The sequence below is a fragment of the Bufo gargarizans genome, chromosome 1 (assembly GCF_014858855.1).
Source record: "Bufo gargarizans isolate SCDJY-AF-19 chromosome 1, ASM1485885v1, whole genome shotgun sequence".
Classification (NCBI taxonomy): domain Eukaryota; kingdom Metazoa; phylum Chordata; class Amphibia; order Anura; family Bufonidae; genus Bufo; species Bufo gargarizans.
In genome coordinates, this window is record NC_058080.1 from 27,472,472 (window position 1) to 27,500,394 (window position 27,923).

The 27,923-nt window shown below is 48.0% G+C and overlaps 1 protein-coding gene across 2 annotated transcripts in view; it reads right to left on the reverse strand.

Moving 5' to 3' along the window:
* The window catches only part of LOC122922062 (transcription factor COE1-like), an 81,316-nt gene that overhangs the window by 38,957 nt on the left and 14,436 nt on the right, over nt 1-27,923 (reverse strand). For both annotated transcript variants that reach the window (XM_044273600.1, XM_044272876.1), the window contains exons 2-6: nt 15,812-15,968; nt 15,599-15,662; nt 14,882-14,937; nt 13,331-13,404; nt 9,502-9,570 (exon numbers count right to left, since the gene is read on the reverse strand). In XM_044273600.1, coding sequence (XP_044129535.1) covers nt 9,502-9,570; nt 13,331-13,404; nt 14,882-14,937; nt 15,599-15,662; nt 15,812-15,968 — 420 coding nt within the window. The remainder of the gene's footprint in view (nt 1-9,501; nt 9,571-13,330; nt 13,405-14,881; nt 14,938-15,598; nt 15,663-15,811; nt 15,969-27,923) is intronic.

The window sequence follows — 27,923 nt, forward strand, 5'->3', positions numbered from 1 at the left end:
TGCTCCCAGTATCTGCCTCTATGTGCTCCCAGTATCTGCCTCTGTGTGTCCCCAGTATCTGCCTCTACGTGTCCCCAGTATCTGCCTCTACGTGTCCCCAGTATCTGCCTCTACGTGTCCCCAGTATCTGCCTCTGTGTGCTCCCAGTATCTGCCTCTGTGTGTCCCCAGTATCTGCCTCTACGTGTCCCCAGTATCTGCCTCTACGTGTCCCCAGTATCTGCCTCTACGTGTCCCCAGTATCTGCCTCTACGTGTCCCCAGTATCTGCCTCTACGTGTCCCCAGTATCTGCCTCTGTGTGTCCCCAGTATCTGCCTCTACGTGTCCCCAGTATCTGCCTCTGTGTGTCCCCAGTATCTGCCTCTATATACTCCCAGTATCTGCCTCTATGTGCTCCCAGTATCTGCCTCTATGTGCTCCCAGTATCTGCCTCTATGTGCTCCCAGTATCTGCCTCTATGTGCTCCCAGTATCTGCCTCTATGTGCTCCCAGTATCTGCCTCTATGTGCTCCCAGTATCTGCCTCTATGTGCTCCCAGTATCTGCCTCTGTGTGTCCCCAGTATCTGCCTCTACGTGTCCCCAGTATCTGCCTCTGTGTGTCCCCAGTATCTGCCTCTACGTGTCCCCAGTATCTGCCTCTGTGTGTCCCCAGTATCTGCCTCTATATACTCCCAGTATCTGCCTCTATGTGCTCCCAGTATCTGCCTCTATGTGCTCCCAGTATCTGCCTCTATGTGCTCCCAGTATCTGCCTCTATGTGCTCCCAGTATCTGGCTCTATGTGCTCCCAGTATCTGCCTCTATGTGCTCCCAGTATCTGCCTCTATGTGCTCCCAGTATCTGCCTCTATGTGCTCCCAGTATCTGCCTCTATGTGCTCCCAGTATCTGCCTCTATGTGCTCCCAGTATCTGCCTCTGTGTGTCCCCAGTATCCGCATCTACGTGTACCCAGTATCCACAACTATGCGTGGTGGGAGTTGTAGTTTTACAACAGCTGGAGGGCCGCAGGTTGAGCTTCCCTGATCTAGAGGTTTCGATGAAGGCTGAGCCCTATCTTAACATTCACTATATAAAGCAGCCTCTGGACTGACAATGTGTCTACTTCAGCCCTCTTGGGGTCCCAAGGCAATGTATATGGCTGGTATTTTTTATCCACCATTGGTGCCCTGGGGTTACTATGAGCAGATGTGGGGTAGGGTGGGGGACTCTGACGTGTTGGCAGGCGCTCCACATGTCATTAACAGCCATTGTCGTCATAACAGCTGGTGTTGAAGGGAGGCTTATCTCCAGCCATGGAGTGACATCTCCACAAGGAAGCTGTCTCATATCAATGGAGACGTCTCACGTTCAAAAAGCAAAGACAACTCTCAAGATAATGTGAGCGGCCAAGATGGGAGGCATCAAGGAAAGAAAGAGAGGGGGGAGACAATGATCAAGACCCACAATGTCTGCAGAAAGTGAAGACAAAGCCTGGAGGAACTGGACACCAAGTCTACGAGACCATGACACCATTATGGAGGAACAGACAGCTGCAAATCTAGCACACACCCACAAACATATGTATGTGTACACATATATACTGCATATGCACACATGCATACATCTACATGTAGCCCTTCAAGGTGCAGGACTCATGTAGCCCAGAACCAATTAACACCCAATAGGGTTTTTTATAACCATATCTCATATTTATGAGATCATAATATGAAAATAAGATTTCTGGTTCTGTGATGTCACTACTTCCTGATAATTTCATAGGCTGGCCCTGTGTGATGTCACTACTTCTGGATGGTAAAATAAGCTTGCTCTCCGTGGTGCCACTACTTCCTGATGTTTTCTTAGACTTGCTCTCGATGAGGCCACTACTTCTGGGTGGTTCTGTAGGCTGGTCCTGTGTAAGGGCATTACTTCTGGGTGGTTCTGTAGGCTGGTCCTGTCTGATGCCACTATCTCTGGAAGGTTCTATAGGCTGGTCGTGTCGTTTGTTATGTCACTACTTCTAGATGGTTCTATAAGCTGGTCCTATGTGATGTCACTACTTCTAGATGGTTCTATAAGCTGGTCCTATGTGATGTCACTACTTCTGGATTGCTCTACAGCAGGGGTGCTAAAAACTAGATTTTTGTACTTGCCGTAAAATCTGTTTCTCTTCCGTTCATTGGGGGACACAGGCTTGACCATGGGTATAGCTGTTGCCGCTAGGAGGCTGACACTAAGCACAAAAAAAAAAAGTGTAAGCTCCTCCCCTTCAGCTATACCCTTCCTACAGGGACTAAGCCAAATCAGTTAGTGCAAAAGCAGTAGGAGGAGCAAGACAAAACTGGGTAGGAGCTGTGTCTCTCAATGAACGGAAGAGAAACTGAATTTACGGTAAGTACAAAAATCTAGTTTTCTCATCCGTATCATTGGGGGACACAGGCTTGACCATGGGACGTTCCAGAGCAGTCCCCAATGGTTGGCATAAAAAGCAACTCTCCCGTTAATCAGAGAACCGCTGTCTGCAAAACTCTACGCCCCAGAGAAGCATCCGCAGATGCAAAGGTGTGCACTCTATAAAACTTGGAAAAAGTATGCAGAGACGACCAAGTAGTCGCCTTGCGCACCTGAAGGGCAAAAGCCCAGTGATGCACCGCCCAAGAGGCCCCCACTGCTCGAGCCAAATCAATCCTTCGGGAAATGGAAGTCTTTGACGCTGACAGCCCTCGTCTCGGCCCCTCTGGAATCACAAACAGCGAATCCGTCCGCCTGAAAGATGCTGTCTAGGACAGATAGATTCGAACGGCTCATACCAAATCCAGGGTATGGAGTGACTGCTCCCGGGGATGAGACTGGTCCGGACAAAATGAAGGGAGAATAATCTCCTCATTTAGAAGGAATGTCGATACCACCTTCGGCAAGAAGGACTGCACAGGGCGAAGGACCACCTTATCCTGATGGAGGATCAGGAAAGGAGACCGACATGAAAGAGCCACGAGTTTAGACACCCTACAGATGGACTTGATTGCCACCAAAAACGCCACCTTGTAAGACAGGAAGCGAAGCGACACCTGCTTTAAGGGCTCAAACGGAGAAGACTGGAGAGCGTTGAGCACTAGATTAAGATCCCAAGGATCCAACGGAGGACGGAAAGGCAGAGCAGCATTTTCCACCCCCTGCAGAAAAGTGAGGCCAAATTCCGCTGAAAAATAACGGAGAGAGCCACACTTGCCCTTTGAGGGAGCTGAGAGCTAGCCCCAAGTTCATGCCCAACTGCAGGAAAGCCAAATAGTCGCAGCAAAGAGAACTGAACGGGAGGCAGCTGGTGCCGCTCATACCATATAAAGTAGGACTTCCAGGTATGGTGGTAGATTTTGGAAGACGATGGCTTCCTGGCCCGAATCATGTTCTGGACTACTGCATTTGAAAAACCCAGACACCCAACAGCCATGCCGTTAAATGTAGCGACCCTAAATTCCCGAAAAGGAAGATGCCAAGGTTCATCGGCGAGAATGGCGACTAGAGACGCGTGCCACACCTGGCGCGGCCAATCTGGGGCCACGAGAATGACAGGCAGTCCCTCAGACCTTATCTTCCGGAGGTGACGTGGGATGAGAGGAAGAGGCGGGAACACGTAAGGAAACATGAACCGACTTCACGGAATCACCAGCGCGTCGCACGTCAGGGCCATGGGTCCCTGGACCGCGCGACAAAGTCCTCGACCTTGTTGTTAAAGCCTGAGGCCATGAGATCCACATCCGGCCGAACCCACTGCTCGCAGATGGCTCGAAAGACCTGCGGTTGGAGAGCCCACTTGCCAGGATCGAGACGCTCCAGTCTGAGAAAGTCTGTGATTCAGTTGTCGACACCGGGGATGCGAACTGCTGATAGTGCCAGAACATGTTTCTCCGCCCAGCTGAGAATCAGCGCCGTCTCCGCCATGGCTGCCGGGCTCCGAGTACCACCCTGGTGATTGAGGTACGCCACCGCCGTGGAGTTGTCGAACTGAACCCGAATCGGACGACCCCTGAGATGATCGGCCCAATGGCGCAGTGAGAGCCAAATCGCCCTCAACTCCAGAACATTGATTGAAATGGAGCACTCCTCGTGCGACCATACCCCTTGAACAGAGAGATTTTTCCAAGACTCCCCCCCCAACCCCTGAGGCTTGCGTCTGTTGTTAACACCTTCCAACGGAGAGGAAGGAATGAGTGGGCTGACGGCAACATCGGAGACACCAACCACCATTTGAGAGCCCGGCGAACTGAGGCAGGGAGAAGCATGGGCCGATCCAGAGAGGCTGGGGAGTGGTCCCAGCCGGACAGAATGGCTCGCTGAAGCGTTCTGGTATGAAATTGAGCATAGGGAACTGCTTCGAAGGCTGAGACCATGTGACCCAGAGCACGCATGCAGCGACGATGACCATGACTGCTGCCAGAACTTTCATAAAGCCCCTGAAAGTAGTGGCCAGGCTGAACGGGAGGGCTACAAACTGGTAGTGAAACGGACCCACCGCGAACCAGAGAAACCTCTGATCACTGATGCAGATGGGCACATGAAGATAACCATCCTTGATGTCTATCAAGGACAGGTACTCCGCCGGTTCCATGGACGCAATGACCGACCTCGGGGACTCCATCTGAGAGCTGCGGACACAAAGGAACTGGTTGAGAGCCTTGAGGTCCAGAACGGGATGGACCGTCCCCCTTTTTTGGGAATCACAAAGAGATTGGTGTAAAACCCCCGAAAATGGTTTTGCACAGGAACCAGAACGATCACTCCTTGCTGCAGCAGATTGCGAATTGCCAGAAAAAAAAAGACTCCGAGGCTGCGGGAGAGGAATTGAAAAAAACGGGACGGAGGGGAGGAATTGAAATCCAGCTTGTAGCCTTATGCAATGACCACCCACACCCATGCGTCTGAGACGTGAGCCAGCCAGACTTGCCGAAACAAATTAAGCCGGCCACCCACCCAAACGTAGAGTGCCGGGAGCCACCCGTCATGCAGCGGAGCTCTTAGGGTTAAAGGACTTGGAGCCCTGTTGACAGGAATGCCAGGAAAGACGAGGCTTGAAGGAAGGTTTGCACTTCTGATCTGTGGCCGACTTGTCGGACGCCCTCCTGGGGCTGAAAAAAATCTGAAAGGGGCGAAAAAAAGGATTCCGCTTTTTTTACCTATTAGACCGCCCCCTGGTCTGTGGTAAATGGGTGCTCTTACCACTTGTAGCCACCAAAATAATCTCATCCAGGCACTTACCAAAAAGTCTGCTGCCGGTAAAGGGGAGGGCCGTCAGGGTCCGCTTTGAAGCATTATCTGCCGCCCAGCAAGAGAGCCATAGGGTACGACGAATAGCCACCAACAGGGCTGATGAACAAGCCATAAGCCTGGCTGCGTCCAAAGAAGCTTCACAAATATACAGTATACACTGGCATGAGAGAGCTGCAGGACCATATCTGCAAGCTCCCCCCCGGGGACTCCCAAGTCGAGACCCTGACGTAAATTACTTGCCCACTCCCCCACCGCCTTGCTCACCCAAGTAGAGGCAAACACCGGCTGCAGCGCTGTGCCCACTGCTTCAAAGACAGATTTTGCAAACGCTTCCAGTTTCTTATCTCTGATATCAGAGAAAGAAGCCCCATCCGCCATTGGGAAGGTAGTATGTTTAGCCAAGCGGGAAACTGGCGGGTCCACTATAGGTGAGGACGACCATTTCTTAGTCAAATCCTCCGGAAAAGGATAAAGGACGTTTAAGCGTTTTGGCAAGGTAAACCGTCTATCAGGGACATTATTACACTCCTTGGAAACTACTGGTGTTTGGGGAAACACTTGTGCGAGCGACAGGACCTTCTAAAGGAAAAACCCGAGCTGGCAGACGACGGTGCGGGATCCTCAACCTGCAAAGTCTCGATAACCGCTGGAGGACAGTTTGGACGACTGACCCTCCGGTGAGACAACATCCTCATCTGACTCCCCCTCCTCAGAACATGCCTCTTGCACTGAGGACACGTCGGAGTGAGACTCTCTGGCAGGAGGAGGAGGAGGAGGAGAGGCCGAGGAAAAGAGAGACACAGACACCCTTTTGGGGAAGGATCTTCTGGCCTGTCTTGCGGGACAGCCGCGATGGGCACGTGCCCCATAATCCCCAGAGTCGGACCGGTCAGAAGACTGCCTTGCCGACAAATGCCCCAATATTTCCACAATGGCCTTGTTGGTATTGGAGACATCCTGCACCACCCTAGACAGGGAACGTGCCCATTCCGGTTCTACCATAGGCTAGGCAGCAGGAACCATCGGGTCCGGCGCTGAGCCACTTGATGGTGGAGCCGCACATGTCAAATCCTCCGGACAATCTTCCCACAATCTTCCTCAGGGTCCGGTCACCTCTTCTCGTTGTGCAGCGTTTTCTGCCACACTTTCTCCTTCCCACAGACTTCCCACTGAGGGGCCTTGATACAGCACTCTGGAAACAGCCTATTCCTTCAGAGATGTCTTTCTGTGTCTTACCCTCTTGCTTGAGGTGTCAATGATGGCCTTCTGGACAGCAGTCAGGGCGGCAGTCTTACCCATGATTGCGGTTTGGAGTAATGGACCAGGCTGGGAGTTTTTAAAAGCCTCAGGAATCTTTTGCAGGTGTTTAGAGGTAATTAGTTGATTCAGATGATTAGGTTAATAGCTCGTTTAGAGAACCTTTTCATGATATGCAAAAATTTTTAGATAGGAATTTTGGGTTTTCATGAGCTGTGGCCAAAATCATCAATATTAAAACAATAAAAGGCTTGAACTACTTCAGTTGTGTGTAATGAATCTAAAATATATGAAAGTCTAATGTTTATCAGTACATTACAGAAAATAATGAACTTTATCACAATATGCTAATTTTTTTAGAAGGACCTGTATATAATAACCTGTCCGGTGTCTTCTGCCCCCCTGGCTCCAGCCTTCGGTGTGCGGCCTCTTGTGGAGAGATGCTACACCGGAACAGAGGGGACTTGCGGTGGATGGCTGTGGTGACCCGAACGCTGGCGGGATACAGAGATTTTTACCGGAACCTCTGGTCCTCCTTTGCTTCTAGAGTACAGGAAGGAACAGGGGGCTTGGGGGACCCCCTGGTCTCCCGTCTCCTGGGTGGGAGTGCAGGCAGTTTTAAAGGACTGCCTGAAACTTCCCGCAAGAAAAAAAAAGTTTAAAAGAACAAAAACCAGCAGGGAGGTCTGCCTCCTACAGACACTAAGCTCAAACTGATTTGGCTTAGTCCCTGTAGGAAGGTTATAGCTGAAGGGGAGGAGCTTACACTTTTCTTGTACTTAGTGTCGGCCTCCTAGCGACAACAGCCATGGTCCATGGTCAAGCCTGTGTCCCCCCAATGATACAGATGAGAAACTACAACTCCCATCATGCCCTGCTGTAGGCTGTCCAGGCTTGCTAAGTGTTGTAGTTTTGCAACAGCTGGAGGGCCGGCGGTTGGGAATCCCTGCTCCATAGGCTGGTCCTGTGTGATGTCACTACTTCTGGATGGTTTGATAGGCTGGTCGTGTGTGAGGTCACTACTTCTGGATGGTTTGATAGGCTGGTCCTGTGTGATGTCACTACTTCTGGATGGTTTGATAGGCTGGTCCTGTGTGATGTCACTACTCCTGGATTGTTTGATAGGCTGGTCCTGTGTGATGTCACTACTTCTGGATGGTTTGATAGGCTGGGCCTGTGTGATGTCACTACTTCTGTATGGTTTGATTGGCTGGTCCTGTGTGATGTCACTACTTCTGGATGGTTTGATAGGCTGGATGGGCTGGTCCTGTGTGATGTCACTACTTCTGGATGGTTTGATAGGCTGGTCCTGTGTGAGGTCACTACTTCTGGATGGTTTGATAGGCTGGTCCTGTGTGATGTCACTACTTCTGGATGGTTTGATAGGCTGGTCCTGTGTGATGTCACTACTTCTGGATGGTTTGATAGGCTGGGCCTGTGTGATGTCACTACTTCTGGATGGTTTGATAGGCTGGGCCTGTGTGATGTCACTACTTCTGGGTGGTTCTATAGGCTGGTCCTGTGTGATGTCACTACTTTTGGGTGGTTCTATAGGCTGGTCCTGTGTGATGTCACTACTTCTGGATGGTTTGATAGGCTGGTCCTGTGTGATATCACTACTTCTGGATGGTTTGATAGGCTGGTCCTGTGTGATGTCACTACTTCTGGATGGTTTGATAGGCTGGGCCTGTGTGATGTCACTACTTCTGGATGGTTTGATAGGCTGGTCCTGTGTGATGTCACTACTTCTGGATGGTTTGATAGGATGGTCCTGTGTGATGTCACTACTTCTGGATGGTTTGATAGGCTGGTCCTGTGTGATGTCACTACTTCTGGATGGTTTGATAGGCTGGTCCTGTGTGATATCACTACTTCTGGATGGTTTGATAGGCTGGTCCTGTGTGATGTCACTACTTCTGGGTGGTTCTATAGGCTGGTCGTGTGTGATGTCACTACTTCTGGATGGTATGATAGGCTGGTCCTGTGTGATGTCACTACTTCTGGATGGTTTGATAGGCTGGTCCTGTGTGATGTCACTACTTCTGGATAGTTCTATAGGCTGGTCCTGTGTGATGTCACTACTTCTGGATGGTTTGATAGGCTGGTCTTGTGTGATGTCACTACTTCTGGATGGTTTGATAGGCTGGTCCTGTGTGATGTCACTACTTCTGGATGGTTTGATAGGCTGGTCCTGTGTGATGTCACTACTTCTGGATGGTTTGATAGGCTGGTCCTGTGTGATGTCACTACTTCTGGATGGTTTGATAGGCTGGTCCTGTGTGATGTCACTACTTCTGGATGGTTTGATAGGCTGGTCCTGTGTGATGTCACTACTTCTGGATGGTTTGATAGGCTGGTCCTGTGTGATGTCACTACTTCTGGATGGTTTGATAGGCTGGTCCTGTGTGATGTCACTACTTCTGGATGGTTTGATAGGCTGGTCCTGTGTGATGTCACTACTTCTGGATGGTTTGATAGGCTGGTCCTGTGTGATGTCACTACTTCTGGATGGTTTGATAGGCTGGTCCTGTGTGATGTCACTACTTCTGGGTGGTTCTATAGGCTGGTCGTGTGTGATGTCACTACTTCTGGATAGTTCTATAGGCTGGTCCTGTGTGATGTCACTACTTCTGGGTGGTTCTATAGGCTGGTCGTGTGTGATGTCACTACTTCTGGGTGGTTCTATAGGCTGGTCCTGTGTGATGTCACTACTTCTGGGTGGTTCTATAGGCTGGTCGTGTGTGATGTCACTACTTCTGGATGGTTTGATAGGCTGGTCCTGTGTGATGTCACTACTTCTGGATGGTTTGATAGGCTGGTCCTGTGTGATGTCACTACTTCTGGATGGTTTGATAGGCTGGTCCTGTGTGATGTCACTACTTCTGGATGGTTTGATAGGCTGGTTCACTTTGATGTTACTGCCTCCTAATGAAAGCCTTACTTCAGAGACACGCACACTAAAGTCTACTCCATCAGTGAAAACCTCACGCATTCTCTTACCGGTCTATGATAACTGGGTCGGAGGGCGTCTCGTTCCGATTTCCGCAGCTCTTCTTGTCACAGCATCGACTAAAATAGCAATAAAAATACATAGATATAAAATATGATGCAAATGATACAAGAAACAAACAGAATCCAAGAGGATAAAATAATCATCCCTGAGGAATAAAACTCCTTCTATCAGATCTACTCACCCAGCTTTCCTGCAGGAGTTGTCACCCAGCTTTCCTGCAGGAGTTGTCACCCAGCTTTCCGGTGGGTGCTGTCACCCAGCTTTCCTGCAGGAGTTGTCACCCAGCTTTCCGGTGGGTGCTGTCACCCAGCTTTCCTGCAGGAGTTGTCACCCAGCTTTCCTGCAGGAGTTGTCACCCAGCTTTCCGGTGGGTGCTGCCACCCAGCTTTCCGGTGGGTGCTGTCACTCCGCTTTCCTGCAGGCGTTGTCACCCAGCTTTCCGGTGGGTGCTGTCACTCCGCTTTCCTGCAGGCGTTATCACCCAGCTTTCCGGGGGTGCTGTCACCCAGCTTTCCGGGGGTGCTGTCACCCAGCTTTCCGGCGGGTGCTGTCACCCAGCTTTCCGGCGGGTGCTGTCACCCAGCTTTCCGGCTGGTGCTGTCACCCCGCTTTCCTGCAGGCGCTGTCATCCAGCTTTCCTGCAGGCGCTGTCACCCCGCTTTCCTGCAGGCGTTGTCACTCAGCTTTCCAGCAGGCGTTGTCACGCAGCTTTCCTGCAGGTGCTGTCACCCAGCTTTCCTGCAGGTGCTGTCACCCAGCTTTCCTGCAGGCGTTGTCATCCAGCTTTCCTGCAGGCGTTGTCATCCAGCTTTCCTGCAGGCGCTGTCACCCAGCTTTCCTGCAGGTGCTGTCACCCAGCTTTCCTGCAGGCGTTGTCACCCAGCTTTCCTGCAGGCGCTGTCACCCAGCTTTCCGGTGGGCGCTGTCACCCAGCTTTCCTGCAGATCCCCCTTCCACACTCTAGTTCTTCAGTACTTTGCCAGATGACTTTCTGTTCCTGAGGAGTCCCGGGAGGAGCTGCTGTCAGGGTGGCAGCCGCTCTATGAAGTCTGGTGCTCATCCTAGACTCCTCATCCCAGGCTCCTGCCTCCCCTGACACCTAGCCTTTGGGACAAACAAGTGGAGGTGGTGACAACCGTTACCAGTCAGGAGGTCGCCTGAAGCCACCGGAGATTTCACTTGAAAGAGACCAGGAGGGAAAAAGAATCTGTGGCAGGTCTCCATGTGTCCTCACAGGGACTGCACTGACAGTGGAGATGGGGGAGGGGAGGACGGGGAGCGCAGGGTAATACAGTGCAAGTCCATGGAGAGACAACGGTATTAATGAACGTCTCCTTAAAGGACCCTGAGGCTCCAGGAGAAAGGCCTGCTCCTTCGTCAAAACTTCTCCATTTTTGTAGGGGTCGAAATTAGACTATATGCTATATGTGAGGAAACAGTCAGTGGGATTGTCATCAGACATGACCCTAACAACTCGGCTGATTTATACATACTGCACATGCATCCTTCATACATACATCTCCTCTATATATACATGCACTCTCCACAAATACACTACTCACAAAAAGTTTGGGATATTTGGCTTGTGGGTAATTTTTCAGGATGAACCTAAAATACCCTCTAACCTTACCAGGTGAACTTAATGTTTTAGGACTTTTTGCACAACTTGCTGTTCTCTAACAAGGAGCTGAACGGCAACATTCACAACAGGTGTTATCGCCCAATACATTTCCTGGTTTAATAAGAATTGGTATTAAACAGTCCTCCTCATCATGCTGTTCACATTCTGACATCATGAGACCAAGAAGACACCTAACAATTGATGAAAAGTACCTCGCCATTGCAAGGCTTCAAGCAGGATGTTCTCAGATGGAAGTGGCCACTGAGCTTAGAAGGTCACAGAGAGTCATCAGCAGGTTGCATCAGAGACACAGAGAGACTGGAAGAGTCACAGAAAGGCAGAGAAGTGGACGTCCTTTGGCCACATCCCAGACTGATGACCGCTTCATTGTGAACAATGCCCTGGAACCAGACGATGAAGGTCACACAAATTCAGGAACAAGTGTCACGTAAGACCATTCGAAACCGTTTAAATCAGCATGGTCTGCGTGCTAGACGACCTGCAAGGGTATCTGACCACACCACCAGGCACAGGTATCTTCGTCTTGCATGGGCCAGGGAGCATCTATGCTGGACGAGGGACCAGTGTCCTCAGTGATGTTCACTGATGAAGGTCGATTCAAGCTGAGTAGAAATGATGACCGCCAACGATGTTGGAGATGTCAAAGAGAGCGCTATGCATCAGCCACTGTTGTCAGCAGGCGAACCTTCGGTGGTGGTGGTGTTACAGTGTGGGCAGGTGTGTCTAGTCAATACAGAACTGCCCTACACTTTGTGAATGGTGCAGTGACAAGCCCATACTACTAGAAGAACATCATTGATCCAGTCATTATGCTTATTTATGAACAAAGGCCTTCATGGAGGACAATGCGCCAGCTCATTGAGGTTGCATCATTAGGGAACGGCTGCTGAAGATTAGGGGACCTCAAATAGAGTGGCCTCCACTTTCTCCAGACATGAATCCCATTTATAACCTATGGGATCAGCTGAGTCGCCGTGTAAAGGCTCTTAACACTGTACCCCAGAACCTCAATGATCTGAGGGACGCCCTTCAAGAAGAGTAGGATGCCATGCCTCAGCAGACAATAAGTCGACTTGTGAACAGCAGGAGACGTCGTTGTCAAGCTGGAATTGATGCTTAACGCCACATGACAAGTTATTGAGACACTGACATTTTGTGACAGTATACCCACCACTGGGGTCGGCTTTTGTTTCAATAAATTGTTTGAGGAAATCACCATTGCTGCTTCTACTGAAATGCCCGACTTTCATGATATAATATCACTGGAGCCAGAACTTTTTACGTTTTCCATAAATTTCACCCAAAAGCCAAATATATTCCTAACTTTTTGAGTAGTGTATATGTACTCTCCATACATACATGTAATCTCCATACATACATGTACTCTCCATACATACATGTACATAGATAAGATGCTCATCCCCTTGTGACTCCCTACCATGTCCTCGTCACTCATCATCATCATCTGTGGGAACCTGTGGTATCAGTGAAGCGTTATCACCTGTATTGCAGACCCCATATGTACCCCAATATCACTCTCCTCCCCCCACCTCCATACCCACACTTGTGGTGCAAAGCTGGAGGCATACCTCTGCCCCACCCAGGCTGTCTCTCCACCATTGTCTACATGGTGCCCACCACCCACCCATCAGCCATACAAGTAACACGATGTCCACATCTGTATGGCCCCCTTCCCCCCACCAGATATCTGTCAAAAAAATGAGGATTTTGTGCCTCCCTCAAAATTTTGGAGACGGGAGAACATGAATTCCTTGTGCATTGTTCAGCGCTGGAGATGGAGGACACTCCACCCAACGTTACGGAGTAGCTGCAACAGCAGACCACAAACCTCAGAGATGTATTTATTAACCCCACAACTGCCAGATTCATAGGAGAAAGATAACAAAACTGCAGAATATGACAGCTCCACGCCTCAGATCCTCTACTCCAGTCACACGTAAAGCTACATTCAGCCACCATCAGAACTAAACTGTGGTTATCTATAGTCCTGAGACCCAGAAAATCGGCACTGGCCATATGAGGTCATTAACCTACATGATGAATAGACCACATGTTCATGCTCCTGTTCAGACCCATGATCTGAAGTGTTTACAATATCAGATCCTAGTACTCCGCTCACCACCAAATATTACCCTCATAAGCAAAAGACCCACCTGCACATGATCTCATGAGTCAGGAGAACACGACACATCTCTGGGTTCTTGTCCTGTCCCTCATAGATGATTGCCTGAAAGAGAGAGAAATTATTAGTATACAATATTTAGACCCAAGAGAACATCTCAGAACCTCCAGAACGTTTCCTTCAGATTCCAAACCCTGAGGCTATGTTCACACAGCTGGGGAAAACAGCAGTTTCCGCTGCTAAATTCACGTTCAAAACTCATCAACAGTTTCCCCGTTGAGAAACCTCAAACAAATACTCTTCTGATACTTTACACTAAAATAGAAATCTGCCACCAAAAACCACCTTTTTTCAGTTAGTAATCTGCTATTGATTTTTCTGCTATGGATTTTGCCATGTAAATATATACACTGAAGGGTCAGAACCAAAACTACAGCAGGTAAAAACTAGCACCATTCTGGTGACCTCATCTAACACTCTGATGATCTCATCTACCATTCTGGTGACATCATCTAACACTGATTATCTCATCTACCATTCTGGTGACATCATCTAACACTGATTATCTCATCTACCATTCTGGTGACATCATCTAGCACTGATTATCTCATCTACCATTCTGGTGACATCATCTAACACTGATTATCTCATCTACCATTCTAGTGACATCATCTAGCACTGATTATCTCATCTACCATTCTAGTGACATCATCTAATACTCTGATTATCTCATCTACCATTCTGGTGACATCATCTAACACTGATTATCTCATCTACCATTCTAGTGACATCATCTAGCACTGATTATCTCATCTACCATTCTAGTGACATCATCTAACACTCTGATTATCTCATCTACCATTCTGGTGACCTCATCTAACACTCTGATGATCTCATCTACCATTCTGGTGACCTCATGTAACACTCTGATGATCTCATCTACCATTCTGGTGACCTCATCTAACACTGATTCTCTCATCTACCATTCTGGTGACATCATCTAACACTGATTCTCTCATCTACCATTCTGGTGACATCATCTAACTGATTATCTCATCTACCATTCTGGTGACATCATCTAACACTGATTATCTCATCTACCATTCTGGTGACATCATCTAGCACTGATTATCTCATCTACCATTCTGGTGACATCATCTAGCACTGATTATCTCATCTACCATTCTGGTGACATCATCTAGCACTGATTATCTCATCTACCATTCTGGTGACATCATCTAACACTGATTATCTCATCTACCATTCTAGTAACATCATCTAACACTCTGATTATCTCATCTACCATTCTGGTGACATCATCTAGCACTGATTATCTCATCTACCATTCTGGTGACATCATCTAGCACTGATTATCTCATCTACCATTCTGGTGACATCATCTAGCACTGATTATCTCATCTACCATTCTAGTGACATCATCTAACACTGATTATCTATTTTTTGATGGCCAGTATTCATTGTCTGATAAAAAACAAACATGTGACTACACCTATAGACTGAAAACGGCTGTCAAACGTGTGAACAAGGCCTAAGACACAAGGTGGACAACCTTAGAGCCTACCTGCTTGGACATCGAGTCGATAAGTCGTACATAGAGATCTTGCTCCGTCCTGAGACCTGGAGGATATAAATGATGGTTATTCCTATACATACATCGTGGTCTGATGGACAGTCCTCGGGACATTCTCATAAAATTTACATGGTTTGGTGATGTCAATCAGAGATAAAGTATGACTTAAATCTTTAAGGCTGAGCTCGCCGAGAAAGGGGGTTCGGACAAGAATCTAATGTGTGTGGAGCTCCCGACTCTCCTCGACAGATGATATTGAGGGAGAGAAGGATTGGGCGAAGTGAATATAAGCCGCCCATAGAGGTGTCTGGTAGCGGCTCCCGAGAGATATAGCTATTGAATATTCGGCAGTATTGATTGATCATGCCTGAGAGCTTGTTGATCGGCATTGATTAACCTTGACTGGGAGCTGGTTGACCAGTATTGATTAATCGTGCCTGGGAGCTTGTTGGCCAGTATTGATTAATCGTGCCTGGCAGCTTGTTGGCCAGTATTGATTAATCGTGCCTGGCAGCTTGTTGGCCAGTATTGATTAATCGTGCCTGGGATTTCGTTGACCAGTATTGATTAATCGTGCCTGGGAGCTTGTTGGCCAGTATTGATTAATCGTGCCTGGCAGCTTGTTGGCCAGTATTGATTAATCGTGCCTGGCAGCTTGTTGGCCAGTATTGATTAATCGTGCCTGGGAGCTGTCCACTGGATTTTTACCATTGCTGTAGAGAAGCTGCAGTCGGTAATGGATGCCATTGTTGGTTTTCTCGCCACTCTGTTCCTGTGAGAAAAAAACGTTCATTGGCCTGATGAAGGTGTGAATAACGCACAGCTGAATATTACACAGTCTCGGGCTCCTTTAAGAGTCAGGTGCTATACCAGAAGGTCACATCCCCGACTTTTCTTCAAGGAATGAGCAACATGTCTTACTTTCTCTTTTTCTACAAAGTCGATGAAGGACGTCCTCTCGATTTCCACCGGCTGCCCCTGACGGTCGTATAGCGCCAGAACAAAATGGAAGAAGTTGGATTTTCTGAGGTTTGAGGGCGGCTGCTTCTCGAAGTGAGCTCTGGCCAGACCGATGCCACTGTGCGGAGACACAAGAGGAGACACGGGGTCAGTGAGACATCGGAGCCACCAGACAGAGGGTGCAAAGGCTTAAACATGCATCCTATATCAGACTGGAGGATTGCCCCAACCATTCATGAAGAGGAGACCCAAATCACAACCCACTCCTCGCCGGGGGTCCTCTGCATAAACTGGGGGAGAGTTACCTAAACTGGTGTAAAGGAGAGCTGGTTAAGGCTCGGTTCACACTGTCGCTCTATACCCAGCAGGCAACATCTCTCTGCCGACCGGCCCCATTCACTGTAATGAGGAATGACGAGATCCGGCAAATATGCCGAGAATCAGCCAGACAAAAACCGGCAATTGTCAGGAAGGAACGCAGTGATCACTGCTCCCCATACTGTGGAGGAGATCGCTGCATGCAAATGTGTCTCCTCCACTGACGAGCAGACGATTGTCAGGAAGGAACGCTTCTGTATGAGGACGAGCGATGACATTAGTGATCACTGCTCCCTATACTGTGGAGGAGATCGCTGCATGTAATGTGTCTCCTCCACTGACGAGCAGACGATTGTCAGGAAGGAATGCTTCTGTATGAGGACGAGCGATGACATTAGTGATCACTGCTCCCCATACTGTGGAGGAGATCGCTGTTTGTAAATGTGTCTCCTCCACTGATGAGCAGACGATTGTCAGGAATGAATGCTTCTGTATGAGGACGAGCGATGACATTAGTGATCACTGCTCCCCATACTGTGGAGGAGATCGCTGCATGTAATATGTCTCCTCCACTGACGAGCAGACGATTGTCAGGAAGGAACGCTTCTGTATGAGGACGAGCGATGACATTAGTGATCACTGCTTCTCATACTGTGAAGGAGATCGCTGTTTGTAATGTGTCTCCTCCACTGACGAGCAGACGATTGTCAGGAATGAATGCTTCTGTATGAGGACGAGCGATGACATTAGTGATCACTGCTCCCTGTACTGTGGAGGAGATCGCTGCATGTAATGTGTCTCCTCCACTGACGAGCAGGCGATTGTCAGGAAGGAACGCTTCTGTATGAGGACGAGCGATGACATTAGTGATCACTGCTCCCCATACTGTGGAGGAGATCGCTGTTTGTAATGTGTCTCCTCCACTGATGAGCAGACGAATGTCAGGAATGAACGCTTCTGTATGAGGACGAGCGATGACATTAGTGATCACTGCTCCCCATACTGTGGAGGAGATCGCTGTTTGTAATGTGTCTCCTCCACTGATGAGCAGACGATTGTCAGGAAGGAACGCTTCTGTATGAGGACGAGCGATGACATTAGTGATCACTGCTCCCCATACTGTGGAGGAGATCGCTGCATGTAATGTGTCTCCTCCACTGACGAGCAGACGATTGTCAGGAAGAAACGCTTCTGTATGAGGACGAGCGATGACATTAGTGATCACTGCTCCCCATACTGTGGAGGAGATCACTGTTTGTAATGTGTCTCCTCCACTGATGAGCTGACGATTGTCAGGAATGAACGCTTCTGTATGAGGACGAGCGATGACATTAGTGATCACTGCTCCCCATACCTGTGGAGGAGATCGCTGCATGTAATGTGTCTCCTCCACTGACGAGCAGGTGATTATCAGGAAGGAACGCTTCTGTATGAGGACGAGCGATGACATTAGTGATCACTGCTCCCCATACTGTGGAGGAGATCGCTGCATGTAATGTGTCTCCTCCACTGATGAGCAGACGATTGTCAGAAAGGAACGCTTCTGTATGAGGACGAGCGATGACATTAGTGATCACTGCTTCTCATACTGTGGAGGAGATCGCTGTTTGTAATGTGTCTCCTCCACTGATGAGCAGACGATTGTCAGGAAGGAACGCTTCTGTATGAGGACGAGCGATGACATTAGTGATCACTGCTTCTCATACTGTGGAGGAGATCGCTGTTTGTAATGTGTCTCCTCCACTGACGAGCAGACGATTGTCAGGAAGGAATGCTTCTGTATGAGGACGAGCGATGACATTAGTGATCACTGCTCCCTGTACTGTGGAGGAGATCGCTGCATGTAATGTGTCTCCTCCACTGACGAGCAGGAGATTGTCAGGAAGGAACGCTTCTGTATTAGGACGAGCGATGACATTAGTGGTCACTGCTCCCCATACTGTGGAGGAGATCGCTGCATGCAAATGTGTCTCCTCCACTGACGAGCAGACGATTGCCAGGAAGGAACGCTTCTGTATTAGGACGAGCGATGACATTAGTGGTCACTGCTCCCCATACTGTGGAGGAGATCGCTGCATGCAAATGTGTCTCCTCCACTGACGAGCAGACGATTGCCAGGAAGGAACGCTTCTGTATTAGGACGAGCGATGACATTAGTGGTCACTGCTCCCCATACTGTGGAGGAGATCGCTGCATGTAAATGTGTCTCCCCCACTGACGAGCAGGTGACTGTCAGGAAGGAACGCTTCTGTATGAGGACGAGCGATGACATTAGTGATCATTGCTCCCCATACTGTGGAGGAGATCGCTGCATGTAATGTGTCTCCTCCACTGATGAGCAGACGATTGTCAGGAATGAATGCTTCTTTCCTGACAATCTAGTCAGTGTAAGTCCAGCGTAATACAGCCCTAGGTTAGTCCTTGGGGGTATTCCGAGGAGGCCGGGGCACTCTGCCCTCTAGATTTGCCTGAAATACTGGAAACATCTTCGTGCGGACAGTTGAGGGTATTCCCTGAGACTGCGGCGAGGGCCCGATCCTTAGGCTTCGTGGAATCTTACAGATTGCTACTGTGCACTGTATACATGAGAAATGTGCATCGTACGGGAATAAAGTGCTTCACAGAGTCCACTCCTATGTTTCTTGAGAAAACGGCCAAGAGCACTATGCCCACATACTGAGCAATGCAACTGCCAGGAGCACTATACCTGCATACTGATCAATGCAACAGTCAAGAGTACTAAACTCACATACTGAGCAATGCAACAGTCAAGAATACTATGCCCACATACTGAGCAATGCAACCGCTAAGAATACTATACCTGCATACTGATCAATGCAACAGTCAAGAATACTATACCCACATACTGAGCAATGCAACCGCTAAGAATACTATACCCACATACTGAGCAATGAAACTGCCAGGAGCACTATACCTGCATACTGATCAATGCAACAGTCAAGAATACTATACCCACATACTGAGCAATGCAACCGCTAAGAATACTATACCCACATACTGAGCAATGAAACTGCCAGGAGCACTATACCTGCATAATGATCAATGCAACAGTCAAGAATACTATACCCACATACTGAGCAATGAAACTGCCAGGAGCACTATACCTGCATACTGATCAATGCAACAGTCAAGAATACTATACCCACATACTGAGCAATGCAACCGCTAAGAATACTATACCCACATACTGAGCAATGAAACTGCCAGGAGCACTATACCTGCATACTGATCAATGCAACAGTCAAGAATACTATACTCACATACTGAGCAATGCAACCGCTAAGAATACTATACCCACATACTGAGCAATGCAACTGCCATGAGTACTATACCTGCATACTGAGCAATGCAACCGCTAAGAATACTATATCCACATACTGAGCAATGCAACCGCTAAGAATACTATACCTGTATACCGAGCAATAAAACTGCCATGAGTACTATACCCACATACTGAGCAACGCAACCATCAAGAATACTATACTCACATACTGAGCAACGCAACCATCAAGAATACTATACTCACATACTGAGCAACGCAACCATCAAGAATACTATACCCACATACTGAGCAACGCAACCATCAAGAATACTATACCCACATACTGAGCAACGCAACCATCAATAATACTATACCCACATACTGAGCAATGCAACCGTCAAGAGTACTAAACCCACATACTGAGCAACACAACCATCAAGAATATTATACCCATGCACACACTGAGCAATGCAACCGTCAAGAGCACTAAACCCACATACTGAGGAATGCAAATATCAAGAGCACTATACTCACATACTGAGCAATGCAGCCATCAAGAATATTATACCCACATACTGAGCAATGCAACCGTCAAGAGCACTATGTCAACATACTGAGCAATGCAACTTTTAAAGATTACTATGTCCACATACAGAACATTGTAACTGCCAAAAGTACTATGTCCACATATTGAGGAATGCAACCACCAAAAATACTATACCCACATACTGAGCAATGCAACCGCCAAAAATACTATACCCACATACTGAGCAGTGCAACTGCCAAGAGTACTATATCCACATACTGGGCAATGCAACTATCAAGAGCACTATACCCACATACTGAGGAATGCAACCACCAACAATACTATACCTACATTCTGAGCAGTACAACTGCGAAGAGTACTATGCCCACATACTGAGCAATGCAACTGCCAAGAGTACTATGTTCACATATTGAAAATTTCAACCACCAAGAGTACTATGCCCATATACTGCGCAATGCAACCATGAAGAGCACTGTGCCCACATATTGATTGATGCAACCACCAAGAGTACATGCCCATATACTCAGCAATGCAACTGCCAAAAGTATTATGCTAACATATTGAGCAATGCAACCTTCAAGCCTACTGTACGTGCATGTGTTATGATGAGACCAAGTCCAGAGGGGCCCCCACACAGGAGTGACCTCCACATAGGAGTCCAGCCCTCATCATGAAGGAGGACATGATGTCTGCAGAAGGAGGAATGTTGGTCCTAAGGTGTCATGATGGGTCACTCATCACCTGGGCATCTGTCAGAACCGGGCCGCCCCCTGGACACGGACCTGTCCTGCCCTCCCTGCCCCCACACATTTGAATGGAGCAGGACTGGACTGAATGGCGCGAGGAGATGATGGGAGTCTCATCCGTCATCCTCCTCTGAGTGCTGGCATTAATTATTCAAGGAAATCGCTGCGTTTTCTTGTAAATGAGGCAGTTACAGTAAGCGGGGCCCGGGGCCCTCCCCCCGAAACCACGCAGGTGACCAGGAGCAGACATAACACAATTAGAGCTCAGCGCAACCGGCAGCGAGTGCAGGAAGGAGGCGTCAGCAGCGTCTGAGGGGAAGGACCCTGTGCCATCAACACCCGACACCTCGACATTAACCCCCCACATGCCACAGCCTCATTAACCCCCCACATGTCACAGTCTCATTAACCCCCGACATGCCACAGCCTCATTAACCCCCGGCATGCCAGTGTCTCATTAACCCCGACATACCACAGTCTCAATAACCCCCGACATGCCACAGTCTCATTAACCCCCGACATGCCACAGTCTCATTAACCCCCGACATGCCACAGTCTCATTAACCCCCGACATGCCACAGTCTCATTAACCCCCGACATGCCAGTCTCATTAACCCCCGACATGCCACAGTCTCATTAACCCCCGACATGCCACGGTCTCATTAACCCCCGACATGCCAGTCTCATTAACCCCGACATACCACAGTCTCATTAACCCCCGACATGCCACAGTCTCATTAACCCCCAACATGCCACAGTCTCAATAACCCCCGACATGCCAGTCTCATTAACCCCGACATGCCACAGTCTCATTAACCCCGACATGCCACAGTCTCATTAACCCCCGACATGCCACAGTCTCATTAACCCCCGACATGCCGCAGTGTCATTAACCCCCGACATGCCGCAGTGTCATTAACCCCCAACATGCCACAGTCACCGCATCATTAACCCCTGACATGACACAGCCTCATTCACCCCTGACATGCCACAGACAAAGCCTCATTAACCCTTGACATGCCACAGCTTCATTAACCCACTACATGCCACAGGCACAGCATCATTAACCCATGCCATATCACAGGCACAGCATCATTAACCCCTGAAATGCAACGACACAGCATCATTAACCCATGACATACCACAGGCACAGCACCATTAACCCCTGACATGCTGAAGACTCATCCTCATCAACCCATGACATGCCACAAACTCAGCCTTTATTAATCCCAGATATGCCACAGACACAAACTTATTAACCCCGGACATGCCAAAGCCTCATTAACCCCCGATATGCCACCGCCTCATTAACCCCCGACATGCCACAGCCTCATTAACCCGACATACCACAGATACAGCATCATTAACACTGATATGCCGCAGACACAGCATCATTGACCCCCGACATGCCAGCCTCATTAACCCCTGACATGCTACAGACACAGCCTCATTGACCCCCGACATGCCACAGCCTCATTAACCCCCGACATGCCACAGCCTCATTAACCCCCGACATGCCACAGACTCATTAACCCCCGACATGCCACAGACACAGCATCATTAACCCCTGACATGCCACAGACACAGCCTCATTAACCCCTGACATGCCACAGCCTCATTAACCCCTGACATGCCACAGCCTCATTAACCCCTGACATGCCATAGCCCCATTAACCCTGGACATGCCACAGAAAAAGCATTATTAACCCCTGACATGCAACAGACACAGCCTCATTAACCCCCAACATGCCACAGACACAGCATCATTAACCCCTGACATACCACAGACACAGCATCATTAACCCCTGACATACCACAAGCACAGCCTCATTTCCTTACATACCACAGGCATAGCAACATCAACACCTGACACTCCAGGTACTTCAAAATTAACCCCTGACATGCCACAGTGTCATTAACCTATAACATGCCACAGGACAGCATTATTAATAATAACCCCTGACATGCCATCGTGTCATTAACCCCTCACATAGCACAGGCACAGCATCACAAACTGTGACACCCCTCAGGCACAGAGTTATTAACCCATGACATGCCACAGACATAGTGTCATTAACCCTTGACATGCCACTGAGTTGTTAACTCATTAACCACTGCCAAACACCATGTCATTAACCCCTGACAGGCCACAAGCACAGCATAATTAACCCTTGACATGCCACTGAGTTGTTAACACCTGGCATGTCAGGCATCAGGACCTTAACCCATGACACTGAAGGCACTGTCATTAACCACTGAACTGCCAGACACCTTTTAAATAACCTTTGTCCTGACACAGACGCTGTATATCTTTAACCCTTGGCATGCCACAAGCACTTTATCAACTTCATTAACCCCTGACATGCCACAGAGACCTCACCAACTAAAGCTGCAGAGGCGTGCGTGCACCACAAAGAGCGGAGGGGCGTCACACCGCAGACGCTCCAACCACCCTCTGTGCGCTGGGCCCATCCCCCACCACAAGGAACAGCATTAACCCATTAGATGCCACCGACACTTCCTGTGCCCCATATCCTGGTGCACATGCCTGCATTAGATACGTCCATGACATCATCAGTAGCGGGGGCGGGGCGCTGACAACCTCCAGGGATACGGCACAGAGCGCTCTGGCTGGAGTTGCCTTTTACTTGTCTTCAGGATAACTCCCATCATTACCCGTCTGTTGAAAGTATTCCCAGTCTCCTACAGAATCAGGAGAAATTATCCAGGGACACTCAGCATAAGGGCTCGTTCACACAAATGTTTTTTGCGTTCTGTATACGGAACCATTCATTTCAATGGTTCCGCAAAAAAACACAATGTACTCCGTACGCATTCCGTTTCAGTATTTCTGTTCCGTTGAAAGACAGAACATGTCCTATTATTGCCCGCAAATCACGTTCCGTGGCTCCATTCAAGTCAATGGGTCAGCAAAAAAAAAACGAATGCATTCGTATGTCTTCCGTTTTTGCGGAAACATCTATTGAAAATTTTATATCCAGCCCAATTTTTCGATGTAATTACTGTATACTGTATATGCCATGCTTATGTTTCCGTTTGTGATCTGCAAAAAACAGAAACCAAATGGCAAAACGGAATGGAATCGGAAACACTACAAAAACGGATCCGATAAAAATGGACCGCAAAACACTGAAAAAGCCATACAGTCATGTGAAAGAGGCCTAAGGACTCTCGCACACGACCATATGGCTTTTCAGTATTTTGCGTTCAGCAAAAAACGTATCCACAAAAAATACGGATGACATCCGTGTGCATTCCGACAGAACAGCTGGCCCCTGATAGAACAGTCCTGTCCTCGTCCGTTATGCGGACAATAGTAGGACATGTTCTATCCTTGAACGGAATGGAAATACGGAAACGGAGGGAATGCAGAGTACCTTACTTTTTTGGGGCGTATCCATTGAAATGAATGATTCCTTATACGGAACACAAAAAACGAAAGAGAAACTGAAAAAAAAATACTTTTGTGTGAAAGAGGCCTAAGTAAGTGGAAATCTGCCCCAACCCCAGCAGTGAGAACCCTGACACCACACTATACCCCGATTACATCTCTGTACAAGGCCACAGCCCTGGAGCACCATCTGTGCTGACAAAACACAGCAGCACAGAGGATTTCAGGAGAGGAGTGTGCTGATCTAGAGGGAGGTCACAGGCTGAGAGTTACATAGTGGAAGGAGCAGGGTCCTCCCAGCAGCACAGAGGATTTCAGGAGAGGAGTGTGCTGATCTTGTGGGAGGTCACAGGCTGAGAGTTACATAGTGGAAGGAGCAGGGTCCTCCCAGCAGCACAGAGGATTTCAGGAGAGGAGTGTGCTGATCTTGTGGGAGGTCACAGGCTGAGAGTTACATAGTGGAAGGAGCAGGGTCCTCCCAGCAGCACAGAGGATTTCAGGAGAGGAGTGTGCTGATGGGAGGTCTGACCTCTACTGGGTTACACTAGGGGTTAATACATCGGCTGCTGTTAGGAGCTCAGCTGTCATTTTCTGTGGGTATAAAATTCTCCTCCTCTGGGATTTCACCTATTATGATCCTCTCTAATTAATATAACGATGGCACCACTCCCCTGAGCACGCAGAGAACATGATCAGGTGGGTGGTAAGGAACACAGGGGCATTACCACCTGAATACCGTACAAACATCTCACCAATCGAGTACTGGTACTGAGCAGTGTCCATATCTACAGGATAACATACATTACTTATCCTGTACTGATCCTGTATTATACTCCAGAGCTGCACTCACTATTCTGCTGGTGCAGTCACTGTGTACATACATTACTTATCCTGTACTGATCCTGAGTTACATCCTGTATTATACTCCAGAGCTGCACTCACTATTCTGCTGGTGCAGTCACTGTGTACATACATTACTTATCCTGTACTGATCCTGAGTTACATCCTGTATTATACTCCAGAGCCGCACTCACTATTCTGCTGGTGCAGTCACTGTGTACATACATTACTTATCCTGTCCTGATCCTGAGTTACATCCTGTATTATACTCCAGAGCCGCACTCACTATTCTGCGGGTGCAGTCACTGTGTACATACATTACTTATCCTGTACTGATCCTGAGTTACATCCTGTATTATACTCCAGAGCTGCACTCACTATTCTGCTGGTGCAGTCACTGTGTACATACATTACTTATCCTGTACTGATCCTGAGTTACATCCTGTATTATACTCCAGAGCTGCACTCACTATTCTGCTGGTGCAGTCACTGTGTACATACATTACTTATCCTGTACTGATCCTGAGTTACATCCTGTATTATACTGCAGAGCTGCACTCACTGTTCTGCTGGTGCAGTCACTGTGTACATACATTACTTATCCTGTACTGATCCTGAGTTACATCCTGCATTATACTCCAGAGCTGCACTCACTGTTCTGCTGGTGCAGTCACTGTGTACATACATTACTTATCCTGTACTGATCCTGAGTTACATCCTGTATTATACTCCAGAGCTGCACTCACTGTTCTGCTGGTGCAGTCACTGTGTACATATATTACTTATCCTGTACTGATCCTGAGTTACATCCTGTATTATACTCCAGAGCTGCACTCACTATTCTGCTGGTGCAGTCACTGTGTACATACATTACTTATCCTGTACTGATCCTGAGTTACATCCTGTATTATACTCCAGAGCTGCACTCACTATTCTGCTGGTGCAGTCACTGTGTACATACATTACTTATCCTGTACTGATCCTGAGGTACATCCTGTATTATACCCCAGAGCTGCACTCACTATTCTGCTGGTGCAGTCACTGTGTACATACATTACTTATCCTGTACTGATCCTGAGTTACATCCTGTATTATACCCCAGAGCTGCACTCACTATTCTGCTGGTGCAGTCACTGTGTACATACATTACTTATCCTGTACTGATCCTGAGTTACATCCTGTATTATACTCCAGAGCTGCACTCACTATTCTGCTGGTGCAGTCACTGTGTACATACATTACTTATCCTGTACAGATCCTGAGTTACATCCTGTATTATACTCCAGAGCTACACTCACTATTCTGCTGGTGCAGTCACTGTGTACATACATTACTTATCCTGTACTGATCCTGAGTTACATCCTGTATTATACTCCAGAGCTGCACTCACTATTCTGCTGGTGCAGTCACTGTGTACATACATTACTTATCCTGTACTGATCCTGAGTTACATCCTGTATTATACTCCAGAGCTGCACTCACTATTCTGCTGGTGCAGTCACTGTGTACATACATTACTTATCCTGTACTGATCCTGAGTTACATCCTGTATTATACTCCAGAGCTGCACTCACTATTCTGCTGGTGCAGTCACTGTGTACATTACATTACTTATCCTGTACTGATCCTGAGTTACATCCTGTATTATACTGCAGAGCTGCACTCACTATTCTGCTTGTGCAGTTACTGTGTACATACATTACTTATCCTGTACTGATCCTGAGTTACATCCTGTATTATACTTCAGAGCTGCACTCACTATTCTGCTGGTGCAGTCACTGTACATACATTACTTATCCTGTACTGATCCTGAGTTACATCCTGTATTATACTCCAGAGCTGCACTCACTATTCTGCTGGTGCAGTCACTGTGTACATACATTACTTATCCTGTACTGATCCTGAGTTACATCCTGTATTATACTCCAGAGCTGCACTCACTATTCTGCTGGTGCAGTCACTGTGTACATACATTACTTATCCTGTACTGATCCTGAGTTACATCCTGTATTATACTCCAGAGCTGCACTCACTATTCTGCTGGTGCAGTCACTGTGTACATACATTACTTATCCTGTACTGATCCTGAGTTACATCCTGTATTATACTCCAGAGCTGCACTCACTATTCTGCTGGTGCAGTCACTGTGTACATACATTACTTATCATGTACTGATCCTGAGTTACATCCTGTATTATACTCCAGAGCTGCACTCACTATTCTGCTGGTGCAGTCACTGTGTACATACATTACTTATCCTGTACTGATCCTGAGTTACATCCTGTATTATACTCCAGAGCTGCACTCACTATTCTGCTGGTGCAGTCACTGTGTACATACATTACTTATCCTGTACTGATCCTGAGTTACATCCTGTATTATACTGCAGAGCTGCACTCACTATTCTGCTGGTGCAGTCACTGTGTACATACATTACTTATCCTGTACTGATCCTGAGTTACATCCTGCATTATACTCCAGAGCTGCACTCACTATTCTGCTGGTGCAGTCACTGTGTACATACATTACTTATCCTGTACTGATCCTGAGTTACATCCTGTATTATACTCCAGAGCTGCACTCACTATTCTGCTGGTGCAGTCACTGTGTACATACTATTACTTATCCTGTACTGATCCTGAGTTACATCCTGTATTATACTCCAGAGCTGCACTCACTATTCTGCTGGTGCAGTCACTGTGTACATACATTACTTATCCTGTACTGATCCTGAGTTACATCCTGTATTATACTCCAGAGCTGCACTCACTATTCTGCTGGTGCAGTCACTGTGTACATACATTACTTATCCTGTACTGATCCTGAGTTACATCCTGTATTATACTCCAGAGCTGCACTCACTATTCTGCTGGTGCAGTCACTGTGTACATACATTACTTATCCTGTACTGATCCTGAGTTACATCC